At 41.4% G+C, this 22,227-nt stretch overlaps 1 protein-coding gene across 4 annotated transcripts; it reads left to right on the plus strand.

Moving 5' to 3' along the window:
- The first annotated feature begins 1,057 nt into the window (after positions 1–1,057).
- On the plus strand, positions 1,058–5,489 carry LOC311093281 (putative nuclease HARBI1). Of its 4 annotated transcripts, XM_084130559.1 has the most exons (8): positions 1,058–1,460; positions 2,455–2,525; positions 2,613–2,789; positions 2,880–2,941; positions 3,024–3,110; positions 3,283–3,456; positions 3,536–3,571; positions 3,670–3,924. In XM_084130559.1, exons 1-7 carry the CDS (start codon positions 1,303–1,305, stop codon positions 3,569–3,571), a joined length of 765 nt encoding a protein of 254 aa, XP_083986685.1. In that variant the 5' UTR covers positions 1,058–1,302; the 3' UTR covers positions 3,670–3,924. The 4 variants fall into 4 exon arrangements, with proteins under 4 accessions (XP_083986685.1, XP_083986684.1, XP_083986683.1 ...); XM_084130558.1 differs by lacking the exons at positions 1,058–1,460; positions 3,024–3,110; positions 3,283–3,456; positions 3,536–3,571; positions 3,670–3,924 and adding exons at positions 4,506–4,617; positions 4,712–5,489 and having other exon boundaries at positions 2,409–2,525; XM_084130557.1 differs by lacking the exons at positions 1,058–1,460; positions 2,455–2,525; positions 2,613–2,789; positions 2,880–2,941; positions 3,024–3,110 and adding exons at positions 4,294–4,409; positions 4,506–4,617; positions 4,712–5,489 and having other exon boundaries at positions 3,324–3,571; positions 3,670–4,224.
- Positions 5,490–22,227: the final 16,738 nt, after the last annotated feature.

Here is a 22,227-nt window from a genome sequence, read left to right on the forward strand (position 1 = left end):
TTTCTCTCTCAAATATTACAAGCACACTTTTTATTTTATTACACACATACAAACCACACTTAGACATCCATACCAACAAACCCACACAATTATCGTTGCATAATTTATCCAGTTGGCTCTATAATATGCCGAAGCAGAAAACAGGAATAAAGCGAGTATTTGCTTTATAGGCCTAACCTGAAAAAATGGCACCATCTGATAAAAAATTGTAAAAATGTCAATTTTGAAGCCTTGCCAACAGAATGAAAGCCTATTAAAAAAGATTGCATCATTTTATAGTTAAACGGCACAGGGAATAAAAAATGGGTTTCAATGGGGCCATTTTTGTCCAAAAGGTCCTGAGAGGAAGTATTTTGTGTAACTAGTGCAAAATAGATTTTTTAAAGGAAATGGTGATGAAATAGTAAAATTCCAATAAAAATACACACCCGTGCCAAATTTTATGCAGTTAGCATTAACACAGGCAAAGTGATCAAAAAACAAAACTGAAAAGGACAAAAATGTCCTCAAGGATGCACAAGGGTTAAAATGAATTAACCGCAAGAAAAGTAAGGTTTAATACTAAATTGGTTATCATAGATGTTACTGTATTTGTCGAATTCATTGTTGTGATAACGCTGCACAGTTTTACGTGTTCTAAACAATTGTTGTAAAAGTACATTCGAACATACCCACATCATTTGCCAAAATACTGAGTAATCTTTATGTATAACACATGCTATATGTAACGAAGTTCAGATGTTATGGGAAGAAGGAGGCGGGAACCGGCAAACATTCATGACACATTTTAATGATAAAAATAAAACAAATACAAAACGAAAGTAAAAGACAGCAGCCCCTCACGGACGACTGCTGTCACAATAAAACAAAACACAACACAAGTTCAGGCCTGTCCTCTCTCGCTCTTCACTGTCGTCGCTCCCCCTTTATGCTTCCGCTCCTCCGTGAGAGATACGAGACCGGTGACGCAGGTGTCACTCATCAGTAATCACGCCACCGGCCTCGTGCCGCTCTCTCACGGCCCTCTGCCTCGTCCTGCTTGCCACACTATATTTATTTACATGGCCATAAACACCTGAGGCCTGTTGCACAAAAGTAGAATTAAGACATCCGGGATAAATGACTCAGCTGAGCTCAATGAAGCCAAAACATGTGCGTCCAGGCTTAATTGGTTGCACAAAGACCAAGCCAGGATGAGCAGACACGGATTCATTAAGCCAGGTGAAACCAATCCTGGATAGGTGCGCGCTCACGGCTCACTCAAATAGACCCCGCCACAGATCACAGATTAACTGATTTACCATGGCAACTAGAGCCGCGTACTTTTCCCCGTCGGAAGCACAAATCCTCATGGAGGCATACGAGGAGGTAAAATATATAATTAAGAAGAAAGGCAACACCGCCACAGTGATAAAGCAAAGAGAAAAAGCGTGGCAAAGTATTGCAGACCGCCTGAATGCGTAAGTAGTGCACAATTACACACTCACCGCTCCGCTGAAACATCACAATTACAATTCAAATATTTAATTCACATCTCCAAAAACGCAGTTGTACTGTAATTATGAAACGGTTAAATTTTTAATTGAAATGCACTGCAGATATGAGTGAAATTGTGTAAAGTAACTCCATCACGCTGTATAAAGCTATGATAAATTATTATTAAAGCCTTACATTATTATTTAACGTTACTACGCTCAGTACGGTTTAATCTTAGCCGTTGTACTCTGCTTCTTATGTTGTCCACCGTTTTTTTTTGTGTTTCTCCTGCTTTTATTAATGTAAAGCTGCTTTGACAGAATGAAACAATTGTGAAAAGTGCTATATAAATAAAATTTAATTGAATAAATAGATGAGCTATAATAATAATCACTTTAATTTATATAGCGCCTTTCAAAGGACCCAAGGTCGGTTGCTCACTGCACTGCAAAAATGTCTTTCTTACTTAATATTTTTGTCTTGTTTTCAGTAAAAAAAAAATATCTAAAAAAAATCTTAAATATTTTCTTGAGCAAAATTACCTAGGAAAATAAGCAAAAAAATCTGCCAGTGAAACAAGAGAACTTTTCTAAAATTAAGTGTTTATGGAAAAAGTAAACTTATTTCAAGAGAATTTTTCTTATTATATTGACAGATTTTTTATTTTTTTTGCTTGTTTTAAGCACACATTTACTTAAAGTTTATATTTTTTGTCTAAACTATACTTATTTTGCTAGGTCATTTAGCAAATCAAGAAAATACATCTTTATTTAAGATTTTTTTTTTTTTTGATATTTTTACTGAAAACAAGACAAAAATACCAAGTCATTTTTTGCTGTGTGTGTGTGTGTGTGTGTGTGTGTGTGTGTGTGTGTGTGTGTGTGTGTGTGTGTGTGTGTGTGTGTGTGTGTGTGTGTGTGTGTGTGTGTGTGTGTGTGTGTGTGTGTGTGTGTGTGTGTGTGTGTGTGTGTGCTGTAGATTAAACATGAACGGGCCAAAACGGACATGGCAGCAGGTCAAAATCAAATACAAGAACATTCTGCAGAATGGTATGGTCCCTGACTAATATTTAACAAAGCACAAGCATATATTGTACCCAGAAGGTGCCTGCTCACACATTGTCTGTACTGTTTTAGCAGTGAAAAAGAATACCCACAGACAAGGCACGGGTGGTGGGTCACCAAAGGCTGACCTTACCCCAGCAGAGGACATGGCCTTGGAGCTAAATAAAGGCAGGCCCGTCTTAGAGGGGATCCCTGGGGGGAAAGAGACGAGCATAGGTTCCTCCCAAGATGCCACCCGCTTCATTCAAGGTATGTCCTTCCATCTCTACATGGGATACAACCACATTCATATTGAATCAATTTGGACTGTCTGACTTTGGTTTACCTATTGCCTTGCAGTGTCTGGCAGCACTGTGTTCCTGTTAGAGCCACCAGCACAAGCACCAGACGATGCTGATCCAGTGAGTACTCCATCAAAGGCATACTGTAGGCCTGGCATGTCTTGTCTACTAGCTTCAATATGAATCCGATTAAATGTGATAGGGTGAAAGCCCCAGTGCAGCAGCAACAGCACATGATGGAGACGATGATGAGGAGGAGACCATCTCTCTGGATTCCAGAAGGCATGAGGTATCATGTTAAGACTGTGAAAGTACCATTTACTCTACAATGGTGAGGAGTCCTCATCAAAATCAAAAAATCTAATTTCTTTTACAGGACCCAGATGCTATACAGTGCGTATTAATAAAAGGACACCACATCCTGCCAAATTCCAGCTGCGCTAATTGTATTGCGTTCACAGAGCTCACAAGCTATCAGAAAGTTGTATGGCAACCACCTCCGGCGCCAAATAGAACTGGCAGACATAGACATTCAGTACAAGAAGAAAAAGATGGAAAATCTTGCACTGGAGTCCGAAATAAAAAAGAGGACAATTAGGAAACTGGACCTTGAAATAAAAAAACTTGAGAGGGAGGTGAGATATGCCTTCAATGTACACTGTATGCTAACTGTAACACAAATGTATTAATCATTATTTTTCTTTCCTCCCCCAGCTCCAAGAAGATGACACAGCTCAAAATAAAAATTAGGTATATTCTCGTAAAGTCAAGTGAGCCATGACATATGAGCTCTTATTGTGAGCACACAGGACGGTGGCATCTTTCTAAGGTTTTTTTTTTTTTCCCAGCAATCAGTACAACCAAGTCATCGTTATAAGGCACCGGCCTCTTTTGCCCACCCCCCCAGCACCAGGTGTGGCCACTAGCCTATATGAAGGCCCAAAATTGTGTGTTCCTTTCTGCTCTGACAATGGCATGCCCATTCTTGCGAGATGTGGTGGATGAAGAAGCACTTGTGCTGAGGAGAGCCTTCAGGCGAGAAAGGGTCTTCAGGGACCGGTTGGACCCACTGGCCTTCCCTGATGACCATCTATATGAAAGATACAGGTTTTCTGCAGATGGCATCAGGTATCTATGCAGACTACTGGGTCCCAGGATTAAGCACCGCACTGCACGGAGCCATGCACTGAGTGTGGAGCAAATGGTTTGTGTGGCCTTGCGCTTTTTTGCTAGTGGAGCCTTCCTGTACTCAGTGGGGGATGCAGAACAGCTGAACAAGGCCACAATTTGCCGCACAATAAGGAGTGTGTGTCTGGCTATCAAAGCATTAGCAGATGTCTTCATCTCCTTCCCTGGCCACAGAAGACTCTGTGACATCAAAGAGGAGTTCTATAGGATTGCAGGTAAGAGGATCTACAAATTACAGGACAACTGTTAACACATAGTAGGATACTCATTACTTTGTGTGACAGGTTTCCCCAATGTCATTGGTGCAGTGGACTGCACACACATAAGGATAAAAGCCCCCTCATGTGCCCATGAGGCCGATTTTGTGAATAGGAAATCCTTTCACAGCATTAATGTTCAGGTGAACATAACTTTTTGATATTGTCCATTGACGAACACTCTGCATTGCCAGTGATGTGCATTGATTGGTGTAATATTCCTCATCTTATGATTTCAGATGGTCTGCAATGCTGACTGTGTGATCAGCAATGTTGTGGCAAAATGGCCTGGCTCAGTCCATGACTCCAGAATCTTTCGGGCCTCTGAAATCTATCAGTGCCTATCACAAGGTAAGCCACACAACCCCTATTTATAACCATCATGGCTGTGTCAAGAATATCACTGTGTTTATGAGGTAGTAATGATGAGATTTTGTGTTGACAGGTGAATTCTCTGGTGTGTTGCTGGGAGACAGGGGGTATGGCTGCCAGCCTTTTCTCCTGACACCTTTCACAGAACCCCAGGAAGCACAGCAGGCCTACAACCATGCCCATGCCAGGACCAGGGCCAGAGTTGAAATGACCTTTGGCCTCCTGAAGGCACGCTTTCACTGCCTTCACAAATTAAGGGTCAGCCCTGTTAGGGCATGTGATATTACTGTGGCTTGTGCTGTCCTCCACAATGTGGCCTGCCTGAGGAAGGAGAGGGCCCCCAGAGTGCCACCAGCCATGGACTGGGACAATCCGGCAATCTTCCCTGATGACGACAGTGGTCGGCTGCTGAGGGACCAATATGTGTTGAATTATTTTAGTTAGTATGTGTGCTTTCAATTTTGGTTAAATATGTCCTGCGGTGGCAGAGGAATTTGGGTTTTTTTGGGTTCGTTTTTTTACGAATTTGGCCTCTTATGATGTTTGTGCGGTATACTGTGTGTAATACAAGGCTGCAGGGAGGCTACTGCATCCATTCATTTGTCTGTTCAGTTGATGTGTATGGATTTGTCCTGCATTTATTTTAGTGTGCAGACATGCAGGGTGTGTTATATACAGACCTTTGAATGTGTATGTATCATTTTTGTATAATATGCTTTGATTCTGTGCTTTCCATCTTGTAGAGTCACTGTGACTTCAGTTTTGAAAGGAGCTGATGGTTTACACCTGCTTTGTTTTGTCCTTATTCAATAAAGGAACATAATGTTACACATTGTGTTTTTATATTCATATGGAATGTGTATTTGTGTATTTGTTTATATGACAGAGTACTAGGGCCACACTGAGGAAAAAGGATAGTCACAAATTTATGAGGCTGGTTCTTTCTGCAGAAAAGCTACATATTCTTTTTACAGTTTTGATACTTATGACAATGTGATACTTAATATTCTGGCACATCAGCATGTCTTTGTTTATGAAACCATACTGAAGTACAATTTCACGAAATGCCCCACATCTGTCATTTTAACAACTGTCCTCCTTTAAAACAACTGGTTACAATATTATGACTTGTCTTTTTTTTTCCCTCTGTGGCCCTAATATTCTATCATTTTATATATAGCCTTATAGTCTATGGGAAACTGTAAATTATCTAATGATAGCAACATCATCTAAAAATCATTATCCAAAATGATTGAAATTAATGATCACAAACGTTTAAATAATGACAGTGGGTCTAGTTATATGTGATAACAATGTATAGTGAGCAGTGAAATAACTATTGGTTTCCATTTGTGGTGACTGCTGACTGACATTAGGGATGAGATTAAATAGATCCTGGAATTTAGCCTGGTCTGGAGCAGGCTAGCTCCACAGAATAAATCTCCATGGTAATTTATACCATAACATATCCTCCTGCCCCCTATCCATCTTTAGTGCAACCGGATTACGGATCAATTGAGCCAGGATCACCAAGATATCCTGGCTTAATCCCTTATCCTAGTTTTGTGCAACAGGCCCCAGACGTGATAAACAATGTCAATAAACTAAACACAAACCTAAAGCAATAATACCCGTACGTTGACGTTTATGTTTATGGAACTTGTCTTTGTCGACAGAGTCAGCTGCAATCGGTAAAGAATAATTGTGTTCCATAACGACTGCACGAGACAAGCTAACGTTTGTTGCTTGATAGACACTACAACTACAACTTCCGCATTTGTCCAGGACTCCACCAGAGCCCATCTACGGAGAGCCTGGACACTCCCTATTAAGTCCTATTGTTCCGAATTTTGGTTGTAGTTCCACCAGAGTTCCACTGGTGGAACGCTCATGAGTGCAAAATGAATGGGAGTCTATGGAGCTAGACGGCTAAATTTGTCTCTTTCACCTGATTGCCGTTGAGAAATCTCAGATTTGATTGTAGATTATAGGTCGAAAGTTGAATGAACGAGTACTTATGTCCTTTCGATTTCTTACAGGTTGAGTTGTTGTTGCCCATAACACACCAGCATTCTGCTAATGAACGCTGATTGGTCAGTGAAGGACTGATTACGACCAGAGATACCGCTTGATGGCATCGTGGCATCCGAAGCGGGACCAGAAACAAACAAAACAAAAACTCTTCTAGCACGTGTATTTGCCTGTGGCAGCTGTGTTGTCGATGCCTCAAGAGAAAATAAACTGGAGAGCGCAGAAGCACCAAAGTGACTGAAGGATTGCCGTAAAGCAGTATCTCTGGTCGTACGCTGTGTATGATGTCATTGACATTTTAAAATACTTTTTAAAGCAAATAAGTGACTCTAAAAAATCTAACACCAAGCAATGTGTAATTTCTTTGCATCTCCTTTCGAATACAACATTCAAATTACTAGACAAAAAATTATATCCTGAGAAAAGTGGATTTTGAGGGGTATAGCACCATAGACCTCCATTCATTCTGCACTCGTCCTGTGAGCGCCCTCATATGGAACCAGATTGGAACTGCAACCAGTTCAGAAGCCAGAAGTTTACTGAGAGTGGAACTTCTCCCCTTATTAGACATTCTCTGGATATGACTCTGCTCACACGCCCCATTTCCTTGGTTAAAATTTTCGCAATTTTCTCACGATTTAAAAATAGTTGGAAACATTTGGGATATTGTAAGTAATCAACTTAACCCTTATGTGCTGTTGGGGATGTTTTCATCCACTATGGGGTATTTTTTAGTCTAAATTTGGCCATAACTTTCTCTGTGTTTCAGCAAATGGAATGATTTTTGGTGACAAATCTTATTTTGACACATATTTTGGGAAAATGCTTTGAAATTTTTCAAAAACTCAACAGTACACTGTGGGCAAATTTACTACCCTTTCGTTATGTTTGTGGCTGAAAACAGCCACTACTTTAAACTGCTGTAAAAATATATCAGATAAATATTTTTTTAAATTTTTTTTATGTTTAAAAAAAATTCAGGATTTTAACTCTTTAATTGCCAAATTCGTAAATGATGTCACTGATTTGGGAAAAAACACACACAAAATGACTCATTTTCAATATAAAATGTGATTGTGGACTGGATTTTTTTTTACCTTTTATCACAGTCTTGGACATGTCAAAGAAACAACATTGGTTTTGATGCATTGTTAGTTTTTGTGCAGCATCAGATTTTAACTTTTTCTCCCTCATTTACTGTTCGTGGCTGTTTTTGCCCCATTGACTTCCATTATAACCACATTTTTTGATTGCAAAGTCATGACACCATATAATTATGCATTTTTGATTGTTGGTGGTTTTCCCTGTTGGGAAGAGGTAAAATTTGTAATTTTTACTGTTGATAACCAGGTGGCACCATTAACCCTTTAGATAGGCCTGTGCAAAAAAAAGCTTAGTTTCTGGCTTTTACATGGAGTTATATGGAGTTTATATGGAGTATAATAGCATAATAAAGTGTGTGTTTGTGTGTGTGTGTGTGTGTGTGTGTGTGTGAACTCACCTTGATGCGTCTGAGAAAATCAAAATATGCACCTCAGCTCTCAGAACTACATGGAGTAAACAAAAACAAAGTAAGTGTATTTATGCATCTGCTGCCTTTTGATGGTGAGAAATGCAGACTAAACAAAAACAAAGCAAGTGGATTTAAACGCGTGCATGCAAGCCTGCTGCTCATTTGATGGTGAGAAGAGCAGCAAGCAACATGAGAAAGGGCTTGACTTGTAGTGAAGTTTTAGAGATGATTATGCAGCCTGACCCCTCCAGCGAGCTGCATGATGTATCGTCTTCCCCCTCTGACACCACAGACTCAGGAGAGTCAGATCCTGATTTGGATGTGGCACCCTCATCATCCTCTCTAGCTTCCACTGAAGGCGAGGAGGATTCGGAGGATCCTGGATCTGGGTAGATTGGGAGAAACGGCGAAGTGTGGTTTTCCACTAACGCGGAGACAACTCCCTTTCTTCAGCCTGCCAGAGGCGTGACTCCAGGGCCGACGCGCTATGCCATCACAAAGCATAGTCATACATGTTTGTATGACTGTACAAACATGTATGTGTTGACGCAAGTCATGCTGACAATGAGGTCAATCATCTCCTCCATAAAAAACAGATTGAACACGGAATCCATGTTCTGGACCTTTGCGATGGCATAGCGCGTCGGCCCTGGAGTCACGCCTCTGGCAGGCTGAAGAAAGGGAGTTGTCTCCGCGTTAGTGGAAAACCACACTTCGCCGTTTCTCCCAATCCACCCAGATCCAGGATCCTCAGAATCCTCCTTGCCTTCAGTGGAAGCTAGAGAGGATGATGAGGGTGCCACATCCAAATCAGGATCTGACTCTCCTGAGTCTGTGGTGTCAGAGGGGGAAGACGATACATCATGCAGCTCGCTGGAGGGGTCAGGCTGCATAATCATCTCTAAAACTTCACTACAAGTCAAGCCCTTTCTCATGTTGCTTGCTGCTCTTCTCACCATCAAATGAGCAGCAGGCTTGCATGCACGCGTTTAAATCCACTTGCTTTGTTTTTGTTTAGTCTGCATTTCTCACTATCAAAAGGCAGCAGATGCATAAATACACTTACTTTGTTTTTGTTTACTCCATGTAGTTCTGAGAGCTGAGGTGCATATTTTGATTTTCTCAGATGCATCAAGGTGAGTTCACACACACACACACACACACACACACACACACACACACACACACACACACTTTATTATGCTTTTATACTCCATATAAACTCCATAATACTCCATGTAAAAGCCAGAAACTAAGCTTTTTTTTGCACAGGCCTATCTAAAGGGTTAATGGTTCCACCTAGTTATCAACAGTAAAAATTACAAATTTTACCTCTTCCCAACAGGGAAAACCACCAACAATCAAAAATGCATGATTATATGGTGTCATGGCTTTGCAATCAAAAAATGTGGTTATAATGGAAGTCAATGGGGCAAAAACAGCCACGAACAGTAAATGAGGGAGAAAAAGTTAAAATCTCATGCTGCAAAAAAAATAACAATGCATCAAAACCAATGTTGTTTCTAATCTTTGACATGTCCAAGACTGTGATAAAAGGTAAAAAAAAATCCAGTCCACAATCACATTTTATATTGAAAATTAGTCATTTTGTGTTTTTTTTCCCCCAAATCAGTGACATCATTTACGAATTTGGCAATTAAAGAGTTAAAATCCTGAATTTTTTTTAAACATTTAGTATTTTTGAGCAGGACTGAGGTTGATTAATAGATTTATGCAAAAAAAAATGAAAAAAATATTTATCTGATACATTTTTACAGCAGTTTAAAGTAGTGGCTGTTTTCAGCCACTAACATAACGAAAGGTAGTAAATTTAAACAATGCACAAGGGTTAACAAAATATATAACACTGGCCTTGTGATTTTGGGATATTTTAATGCAAAAATGTTACATATTGTACCTTTAACACACCTCCACAGACTCCGGCTACATCTACATTAATCCAGATACATTTGAAAATGGCGTTTTCGTTTATAAACGCTCTCCGTCCTCACTAGTGTTTGCAGGCGTTTTCGGACGTTTCAGTTTGGATGAGAAACTTTTGAAAAACGCCTGAAAACGCTAAATTCACCTTACTGCGCATGCGTAAAACCCCACAAAAGATCACTGATATGATTCAGATGGAAAAATAAATAATGAAGTTATCGCGCATTTCTTCTGACAGGATAATTTTATTTAGTAAAATATCTCACCATTCACTGATGCGGTCCAGGTCGCACGCAGTCACCATATGTTTGGTCTAAAACACGACTGCTCTCATGTATTGGCGCAGGACAGCAAATGTGAGTAAATTCTGTCATCTTTGCAGGACTGTGATATGAAGAGTGTGCAATGTAGAATATTTTTAGCAACAGTGTGAAAGTGAATAGCACATAACAGGCACAATACTGGTATAAACATGAATATCTATTGTGGATCTATATGTATCCACTTTCGAGTGCGTTTTCCAAAAAGCTTCGTTTTCATTAATAAAAACGCCATCTCAGTGAGGACGGAAGGCCAAAACGGAGAGAAAAATATACGCTTTCAAACGAAAACATATTAGTGTGGACATGGCCTCCATTACCGTAATCCTTTGCACAGCCGAATCAGCCATGATCACATCCACCTGTCTGTGTGTCATTACCTTGTTTAGCTCACCCTATATAAGCCTGGTTCATTCTGTTAATTTCTGAAAAGTTTTGGGTAACACTTTATATTACGACCCGCAAACAACTGCGTAAGTAAACCGAAATTACGATGTACGTTTCTGTAATTATAGTGTACTTCCGTGTAGGTATAAGGGAACAATATGTTAAGTTTTGGGTAATGTGGCAGGGCCAATGAAATTCTTCCTGCCTGCATGTGGTTGGTTAGTCCACTTGTTGAGTTTCCTCCTATCAGTGGGCTGTAGCAGCATATATAAACGGGCTGGCTATGGTGTTAACGAGTCACCGTCCCTTCACGGGTCGTCATTCGGTCGCCATCCAGGTATGTTGTGTGATGTTAGCTGGGTTGTCAATGGTATAATGTAGCTAACATTAGCCTATTTTCAGAGTGGCGTACGAGTTTCCTGCGGCTGGCAGTTTATTGAGGTTGTTCCTCCTCTGGTAGGTGAAGTCATATTGGTTTTACACTTTGTATCCACTTGTATTGTAGCGACATTTTTGTTGTGTACAGTCAAAGTTTGGAGTGAGAATTACAGCCAGTATGAATGTTTACACCTCAATATGGAAGTGCTTAGTTTCCGCTGGCACACGCTGTCCTCCCGATCGACTGGACGAGCCCTTAGTCTGCATGTATGCGTTTATCTGCCTGACTGGTTTGGTTCCTAGGAATCGTACCCATAAGGTATGTGATTTAAGTCATTCTCGCCTGGGTCGCGTGGCAATCTTTTGTCAAGAGAAACAGATTTTAAGTAATTGTTCGTAGTTAATTCGTCTGATTGTTAACTTGTAATTTTATAGATGCATCAAGTACGGATGGGTGGCATCTGCATGGCCGATTAGCTTTCTTGCGGTTGGACTGCGTGGAACTACTGTCCGACGGCGCTGTTGCTTTGCTGTTAACAATTGGACGGACATCGTTGTATTTTGTGTTTGTGTATTACGTGTGTGTGTGTAAGCGTGTGTGTGTTTGGTTTATCTTTTTCTTTTGTATTAGTTATTTTTTTTTGTATTTTGATTTCAAATCTATAAGGTTTAAATTGAAAAGTGTGAACACCCCTATTCCATTCGTTGTCTCTGTAAAGTGACAATTCTGAGTGTTTCAACTGTGACAATTCTGAGTGTGTTTCAACTGACAATTCTGAGTGTGTTTCAACTGTGACAATTCTGAGTGTGTTTCAACTGTGACAATTCTGAGTGTGTTTCAACTGACAATTCTGAGTGTTTCAACTGTGACAATTCTGAGTGTGTTTCAACTGACAATTCTGAGTGTGTTTCAACTGTGACAATTCTGAGTGTGTTTCAACTGTGACAATTCTGAGTGTGTTTCAACTGACAATTCTGAGTGCGTTTCAACTGTGACAATTCTCTGTGTAACTTCATTCTGTCGTTACAGGAGCTGAGTGCGTAAAGCAGGGGCGGTTTGCTGGTGGTGGTCTTTCTTACGAGTGCTGTGTCATGAGTGGCGTGTGTGTGCGCACAGGTGTACGGGCCAGGTGACTTGCCGTGGAGACCTTATGTGCCCTTTATCCCCTGCTCTGCCTCGGCTCCTTGTTCGCTGACTTCTCAGGTCGCTCGGTGTGTGTCTTGTTGAATAGTGACATTGTTGTCTATGTGTTGTTGATTGTGTCTTGTGAATCTTATACAAAGTATTTATTTTGAATAAAATTTATATATATTTTTGTATCCACGTCTCCTGCCACTTTACTGTGAACGAACCTGTGTTGTCTTAAAGCAGAAATTCCATTGTATTGTCCCTGGCAAGATTCCAGGGTGGCGTAGTCGCTAGTCGATCTCCTCCGATTTCCTCGCCCTGCTACAATCTGGCGTATAGTCGGCAGGGTTTCACAGTTGCCCGGCGGAGACGTGGGTTGTTATATTGGTTTATATTTGGTGTTTTGTGTTCTGTTGTGTTTTTTTGGTGTCTATTTTTTTGTGTTGAGGCAAAGCAGCAGCGTCTGTCGGGATGGTGGAGGAGTGGTTTGTCGTTTTCTCTGTCGTGTATCTGGGATCTCCTGTCTGTTGTGGTAAGTGTTGATTTAGAATGGAGGAACAACTCCAGGAACTTCGAGAACTCGTGTATCACTTGTTTCTCGTTGTATAGCCGTCATGGCAAGAGCACTTATAACCAGTGTTTCTCATTGTGTAGCCGTTAAGGCAGAGAACTCGCGTATCACTTGTTTCTCATTGTGTAGCCGTCAAGGCAAGAGCACTTTTAACCAGTGTTTCTCGTTGTATAGCCGTCAAGGCAGAGAACTTGTGTATCACTCGTTTCTCATTGTGTAGCCGTCAAGGCAGAGAACTCGTGTATCACTTGTTTCTCGTTGTATAGCCGTCATGGCAAGAGCACTTTTAACCAGTGTTTCTCATTGTGTAGCCGTCAAGGCAGAGAACTTGTGTATCACTTGTTTCTCATTGTGTAGCCGTCAAGGCAAGAGCACTTTTAACCAGTGTTTCTCATGGTGTAGGCCCTGGAATTGAGTGGCAAGGGTTTGCTTATCGTCGGGGCGACGATACAAAAGTGAGGGGTAGATTGTGGCAGGGCCAATGAAATTCTTCCTGCCTGCATGTGGTTGGTTAGTCCACTTGTTGAGTTTCCTCCTATCAGTGGGCTGTAGCAGCATATATAAACGGGCTGGCTATGGTGTTAACGAGTCACCGTCCCTTCACGGGTCGTCATTCGGTCGCCATCCAGGTATGTTGTGTGATGTTAGCTGGGTTGTCAATGGTATAATGTAGCTAACATTAGCCTATTTTCAGAGTGGCGTACGAGTTTCCTGCGGCTGGCAGTTTATTGAGGTTGTTCCTCCTCTGGTAGGTGAAGTCATATTGGTTTTACACTTTGTATCCACTTGTATTGTAGCGACATTTTTGTTGTGTACAGTCAAAGTTTGGAGTGAGAAGTACGGCCAGTATGAATGTTTACACCTCAATATGGAAGTGCTTAGTTTCCGCTGGCACACGCTGTCCTCCCGATCGACTGGACGAGCCCTTAGTCTGCATGTATGCGTTTATCTGCCTGACTGGTTTGGTTCCTAGGAATCGTACCCATAAGGTATGTGATTTAAGTCATTCTCGCCTGGGTCGCGTGGCAATCTTTTGTCAAGAGAAACAGATTTTAAGTAATTGTTCGTAGTTAATTCGTCTGATTGTTAACTTGTAATTTTATAGATGCATCAAGTACGGATGGGTGGCATCTGCATGGCCGATTGGCTTTCTTGCGGTTGGACTGCGTGGAACTACTGTCCGACGGCGCTGTTGCTTTGCTGTTAACAATTGGACGGACATCGTTGTATTTTGTGTTTGTGTATTACGTGTGTGTGTGTGTAAGCGTGTGTGTTTGGTTTATCTTTTTCTTTTGTATTAGTTATTTTTTTTGTATTTTGATTTCAAATCTATAAGGTTTAAATTGAAAAGTGTGAACACCCCTATTCCATTCGTTGTCTCTGTAAAGTGACAATTCTGAGTGTGTTTCAACTGTGACAATTCTGAGTGTGTTTCAACTGTGACAATTCTGAGTGTGTTTCAACTGTGACAATTCTGAGTGTGTTTCAACTGACAATTCTGAGTGCGTTTCAACTGTGACAATTCTCTGTGTAACTTCATTCTGTCGTTACAGGAGCTGAGTGCGTAAAGCAGGGGCGGTTTGCTGGTGGTGGTCTTTCTTACGAGTGCTGTGTCATGAGTGGCGTGTGTGTGTGTGCGCACAGGTGTACGGGCCAGGTGACTTGCCGTGGAGACCTTATGTGCCCTTTATCCCCTGCTCTGCCTCGGCTCCTTGTTCGCTGACTTCACAGGTCGCTCGGTGTGTGTCTTGTTGAATAGTGACATTGTTGTCTATGTGTTGTTGATTGTGTCTTGTGAATCTTATACAAAGTATTTATTTTGAATAAAATTTATATATATTTTTGTATCCACGTCTCCTGCCACTTTACTGTGAACGAACCTGTGTTGTCTTAAAGCAGAAATTCCATTGTATTGTCCCTGGCAAGATTCCAGGGTGGCGTAGTCGCTAGTCGATCTCCTCCGATTTCCTCGCCCTGCTACAGTAATAAAGGGGTAACAAGCAGATATACAACCTGCAAAGAACTTCGTAAGTAAACCGAAATTACGGTGTACGTTTCTGTAATTATAGTGTACTTCCGTGTAGGTATAAGGGAACAATAATTAAGTTTTGGGTAATAAAGGGGTACAACCAGATATACAAGCAAATTATTTATAATGTAATTATTTTAAAACTAACAGGTACCTATTCTGTTAATATATTCCAGGCAAAAATTGTACTCTGTTGTATATAAAAGTATTTATCACATTTCTGGCAAAATATGTTCTTGTGCTTTGTCTCGTAATCGGTCCTCATTTATGTCCAAGAGACTCAATAATAATCTTTTACATTTTAATCCTTTAATTTTTCATATTATAAAAAGGGTTGCGTGCTGCTGCGCATCCATGTGTGATAAGCAAACGCGCATTGTCGTCCCGTATTACTAATGCGCTCATTAAATAACAAAAACAATATTGCGCAAATTTACTTTAGACTTTAGAGCAGGTTTTAGTTGGTCAATGGCGTAGTCTATTTTAGTTGCATCAAAATAGCAACACGCCAACAATGTGCCTGAACACACCTCATTTTCAGACCAGAACACCCATGGGCGCAAAATTGGGCGCAAATGCGTTTGCTGTTTAAACAACATGGCGCTAAACGTGAAAATGATCATTGCGCCCAACTTCGGAAGAAAATTGAGGACATGAAAAAAGAAAATAAGCTGCTACAAAAATAAGTTTCGGCATTGATTTTTTTTATTTTTTTTTTACAATTTGTTTAAACCAATTGTTTGTTTTCTCTGTTCAACTGTTGGCGATTATTGTTATTTATACACTTTGTACAGTGTGATTTCAAGATTATTTCTGTTCTGTTTACAGTTTGTACAGTGATGTCATTTCAACATTGTGATTGTTTATTGTTAAACTTGTTTTAATAAATGTTTTTGGTTTAAATGTGCTACTGTTCTTTTACAAGTACTAATTTAGAAATTTGTTGATAATGCTAAAGCTAGGTTTGTCTGTTTCAGAATACTGGTTTAATGTTGTATTTACCCTGTAACTACACAGAACAAGGGGGTAACAAGCGCCACTTTAATTTACAGCCCGCAGGAGTTACACTTACCCTGTAACTACACAGAACAAGGGGGTAACAAGCACCACTTTAATTTACAGCCCGCAGGAGTTACACTTACCCTGTAACTACACAGAACAAGGGGGTAACAAACACTACTTACTATGTAACAATACGAAACAACACTATTTGCACAGTAATTACAGAGAAAGGTACTCTTATAAAAAAATAAAAATAAAAAAACACGTTTTAATTACACAGTATATTTGCCCTGACATTTAAGTGTCATTGCAATACAATGTGATAAGGTAAGTACTAAGTACTACATGGTACGTTCTAAATTAAAATCATAGCAGAAACTAATTTTTTGGGCTTAACGTTAAGTAGTTTAGCAAGAAAAGCCAATAAATTAATTTATCATACTGTGCTTGCATGCAGCCATATATATATATATATATATAAGTTTAATTTACAACCCACAGATGTCAAAATTACCCTGTAACTACATTGCACAAGAACATATTTTGCCAGAAATGTGATAACTTTTATATACAACAGAGTACAATTTTTGCCTGGAATATATTAACAGAATAGGTACCTGTTCGTTTTAAAATAATTACATTATAAATAATTTGCTTGTATATCTGGTTGTACCCCTTTATTACCCAAAACTTAACATATTGTTCCCTTATACCTACTGTACACGGAGGTACACTTTAATTACAGAAACGTACACCGTAATTTCGGTTTACTTACGAAGTTCTTTGCAGGTTGTATATCTGCTTGTTACCCCTTTATTACCCAAAACTTAATTATTGTTCCTTTATACCTACACGGAAGTACACTATAATTACAGAAACGTACACCGTAATTTCGGTTTACTTACGAAATTCTTTGCAGGGTGTATATCTGCTTGTTACCCCTTTATTACCCAAAACTTAACACATTGTTCCCTTATACCTACACGGAAGTACACTATAATTACAGAAACGTACACCGTAATTTCGGTTTACTTACGCAGTTGTTTGCGGGTCGTAATATAGGCTACTCTGCATTTCTGAGCATTCAACCTGGTTTCATATATTTTGTTTTTTTTTCCTGTTTCTTGGATTCTCCTTACACCTGTGTTGCCTGCCTGCCTGCCTGTTTGCTTGCTTGTTTGGACCACCTTCCTGTGCTTGGATTACTCAAAAGCTGCGTTTGGACCTTTGTGTCTGAGCAGTTCGTAACAGTAGGCATTGCAAGGAAGTATGACAAGGAAAATGAAATTAACATGAAATAGTATTTATTAAAGTGTTAGTTAACCCCAAAAATTATATTTTGTCATTAATAACTCATCCTCATGTCGTTCCAAACTAGTAAGGCTTTCGTTCATCTTCTGAACACATAAGATCCTTTTAATGAAATCTGAGAGCTTTCTGTCCCTCCATTGTCAGCCTACGCAACTACCACTTTCAAGCCCCAGAAAGGTAGAGACATCATAAAAGTAATTCATGTGATGTGGTTTTACCTCAATTTTACCTTTGTTTGCTCAATTAATTTAACACTTTATTTACAAAATATTAAAAAAAGGGGGAAAGCCTCAGTGCTTTATTAGGCTTCTTTTCCCCATCACTACTTAAAGCATCTTAAACTAAGAGTTTAAGTTTATTGTACAAAAACATTTCGTTCATAGTGCTTCATGGGATTGTATAGTTCTTTCCTTCCTTAAAACACAGTCTATACCTTTGTCTTTTTTGTCCGATTTTCAAATTGGTTTTAATCCAAATGACGTATGTGTTATGATGTGGCAGGAATGAAGCGGAGAGAGAATCCATGTGCAAGCATTACTTTTAATAAAACCACAGGTAATCCAGGCAGACAACAGAACACAGAACTTAGGAAAGGAACATGGAAACAGCTACAACGACCGACAAACAACAACTGAAGCACAGCGGTTTATATATACAGGCAAACAAGCTAAACAAGATAACAAGGGGGTGTGGTTAATCAGAAACACCTGGGGAGACTAATAAACAAGAAAAACTACAAAGGACTACAAAACATGGCACAGAACAGGAAATAACAACAGTCCACACAAGACAAGGGAAACACAGACAGGAATCATGACATAGCCCCCCACTTAAGGAGCGGATTCCAGACGCTCCTCAGGAAATAGTTCAGGAGGGTGGTGGAGCGGAGGCGGACCCGGGGGGGCAGGATGGAGGGCCAGGCCCGTGGAGCGGAAGAGTGCCTGGAGACTGCAGTGGTACGGGAGGCCAGGGCGGAGCAGGCAGTGCAGACGACCAGGGCGGAGCAGGCAGTGCAGGCGACCAGGGCGGAGCAGGCAGTGCAGGCGACCAGGGCGGAGAAGACCCTTGAGATGGAGACGACCATTCAGGCAGCCAGGGCGGAGACGACCCCTCAAGCGGAGACGACCCTTCAGGCGGAGACGGCCCCCAGGGCGGAGACGACCCTTCAGGCGGCCAGGGCGGAGACGACCCTTCAGGCGGCCAGGGCGGAGACGACCCTTCAGGCGGCCAGGGCGGAGCTGGCTGAAGAGGCAACCATGGCAGCGCGGCCTCCATGGTCCAATCGCGGGACCTACTGCCCCCCCTCAAAATTTTCTTGCAGGTACCAGCTCAGGAACAGACACCGGCTCAAGAACAGACACCGTCTCAAGAACAGACACGTCGGCAGCCATCTCTGGTGAGGGCTGAGGTTCTGGCATGTCGGCGGCCATCTCTGGTGAGGGCTGAGGTTCTGGGATGGAGACAGGCTCAGGACTGGGCAGAACCAGCGGCGGAAAAGTCTCTGTGCTGGACGGGACCAGCGGCGAAGGAAGCTCTGGACTGGACGGGACCAGCGGCGAAGGAAGCTCTGGACTGGACGGAACCAGCGGCGAAGGAAGCTCTGGACTGGACGGTACCAGCGGCGAAGAGGGCTTTGAGCTGGGCAGGACCAGCGGCGAAGAGGGCTTTGTGCTGGGCAGGACCATCACAGACTCTGGCTCGGCGGCCATCTTGTCCAGAGACACTGGCTCGGCGGCGGCCATCTTGTCCGGAGACATTGTCTCGGTGGTGGCGGCCATCTTGTCCGGAGACACTGTCTCGGTGGCGGCGGACATCTTGTCCGGAGACACTGGCTCGTTGGCGGCGGCCATCTTGTCCAGAGACACTGGCTCGGAGGCGGCCATCTTGTCCGGAGACACTGGCTCGGCGGGCGTGACGTGAACAGTCTCTGGATCGCCAGACGTGACGTGAACAGTCTCTGGATCGGCGGGCGTGACGTGAACAGTCTCTGGATCGGCGGACGTGACGTGAACAGTCTCTGGATCGGCAGACGTGACGTGAACAGTCTCTGGATCGGCAGACGTGACGTGAAGAGACCCAGGCTCGGCAGGCATGACGCGAAGAGACTCAGGCTTTGCAGGCATGACGCGAAGAGACCCAGGCTCGGCAGGCATGACGCGAAGAGACTCAGGTTCGGCAGGCATGACGCGAAGAGACTCAGGCTTTGCAGGCATGACGCGAAGAGACTCAGGCTTTGCAGGCATGACGCGAAAAGACTCAGGCTTTGCAGGCATGCCGTGAAGAGACTCAGGCTTTGCAGGCATTACGCTAAGAGACTCAGGCTTTGCATATGTGGCAGCAGGCATCCTGGGGATAAGAATCAGGCGTAGACGCCTACTTGGCTGGAGATTACCATTTAAAGCTGCTGGATTCATCGTCTGGTCGGTCATTCTGTTATGATGTGGCAGGAATGAAGCGGAGAGAGAATCCATGTGCAAGCATTAATTTTAATAAAACAAACAGGTAATCCAGGCAGACAACAGAACACAGAACTTAGGACAGGAACATGGAAACAGCTACAACAACCAACAAACAACAACTGAAGCACAGAGGTTTATATACACAGGCAAACAAGCTAAACAAGATAACAAGGGGGTGTGGTTAATCAGAAACACCTGGGGAGACTAATAAACAAGAAAAACTACAAAGGACTACAAAACATGGCACAGAACAGGAAATAACAACAGTCCACACAAGACAAGGGAAACACAGACAGGAATCATGACAGTATGTGTGTTGAGTGAATGATCAGCAACCAAGAGCATGCAACAGAAGTTAATAATACATGCCTCGTTTTACTTGTCATTGTCACATCCGACCAAACTAAAAACTTTCCACCGATGTCTAACATTGGATGTGCTCAATCCACTGCACGTTTTTCGCTTTTCAGCTCGTGCACCATAGCTATATAGGCGTTGCTATATTTTGTTTAATATTCCACGAATTAGATACATTTACTTCATAGACAGCCCCTTCTCTTTTATCACCATTACACACTCTGTTGTCTGTGTTTCTTTGTCTGGACACAAACGCTGTGAACAGGCTGCGTGATATCGTTGGCATCGGGGCATTTTAATGATTACGAGTACGGGAGCACGGTATCGGCCCGATACTGGTATCGGTATTGGTGCATCCCTACTTTTTAGTTATGCACATACAACTTAATTCGCATTGGACAGTTATTCACTGAGGTTTTGTAATTATGATGGACAATATTGTTTTTATTATTACAGTAACTTGATTCAAGAGTGTTTTTTGTTAAAGAGATAACAGCGTGTCTTGGAAGTTGTTGTTAAGACAACTATTTAAACATTGGTTAAATTAACATTTAATTCAACAATATAGAAAAATAACACATTGATGAATTTAAGAAATACATTGCAACAGTTTTTAGCTTTTATGCATGTGTCATGAGCTTTTCTAGGTTTCCCTCTTTTGGTTACTAGTTACTGATTTGGTTTCCCTCGTTGATATGTTCACCTGTGTCTTGTTTGATTCTCCCATTTTTCCCTGAGTATTTATATCCTCAGTTTGGTTTAGTTCTTTATCCATTCTCGTCAATGTAACCTTGTTTCTCTGTCGTGTATCTAGCATTTTGTGTTATCTAAATAAAACAAAGACTGCTGTAATTGGATCCTTCTCTTTCCTTGGATTTACCCTGTGATCACATGAAACATGTCTGTCTATTACAGTAATTTCAGAATTCAATAAGAAAGCTTAGATGACTGTTGTAAAGTTTTTCTTGTTCGAAGCAGAGACCAGTGAGACAGTCGGGATCGCGTTCAACAGAAGTTATTCTTTATTGAGAACTCCGCCGTACGCGGCTGTAGAAACGTCCAACATGATCTAATCTAATACAGTATGCATTGTAGTTATATACATTCCAAGGGGGGGGGATTACATAGAGGTGGAGACTCTGGACAAAGCATGTAAATGAAGTAGGAACACACCCTACTCTGAGTCCAATTGAATCAGCATAACTATTCACATGCTGATACTGGCAAGGAACTCCAATTCCAAGAGCCATCCCATAGCCATTAAAGACAAAAGGTGAAAGTCAATCAACCTAACGATTCAACGTCTGGGCTCCGAAAGGTGAGAATCAAGTGATCTGACTCATTTAAAACACAATAGAGAAAACCGGTCTGGCAGGAATGGAGACTCTTGCTGGAGACTCAATAATCACCTGAAATCAGTCTACTAAACTTAATCAGTTTATATACTATTGCAGTGGAAAAACTAAATTAAACATTTAATAAAAATGTAATCCAACACTTCCCCCTTTGAGAGTTCTAATAACTCTCACAAAAATACAAATTTATACACTTAAAAGTTAATTCTTGTAACTTGTGTAAGTTACAGGCACGTATAACTTATTCTGTGTTGTGTCCTTGATTTACATGAGTGTCATAGTTCTTCTCAAAACCATAACTGTTGACACCTGCGACGCAGGGTGTAAAATGTCATATAAACTACATGATTACACAGAAAACCATGTAGCATAAGAGTGGAAGTCTTGAAAGTCCATGGCGCCTGAATAGCTGTGAAGTCTGTTTCCTGTAGAGTCCATTTGTCACGTAGAGTCGCTCTGATGACTCGTCCCTCATGAGGTTTGTTCATGGAAATCTGAGGTGATGTTTTATACCAGGATGCTGCTTGTGAAGACATCATGGCATACACACATACCTGTAACACAATAAAACAAAGAAACGGCAGACCAGCAGTATTCATGCATGGACTTCATTCTTCCATAAGTCGCACATGTTCTGTGTTGATTTTCTGTAATTGCATGTTGACACAGAAACGAACATGCGATTAGGGTCCGTGAATTTTCTGCGTTGTGTATTTTTCATTTTCTCTTGTGATAGTTCGTTCAGCAGTGGGTCTGGTTGTCTTCTTGAGGTTGGGGCTTCATACGCAGATGAGACAGTCGTT

This window comes from Abramis brama, assembly GCF_963993115.1.
Source record: "Abramis brama genome assembly, chromosome: 12".
NCBI lineage: Eukaryota > Metazoa > Chordata > Actinopteri > Cypriniformes > Leuciscidae > Abramis > Abramis brama.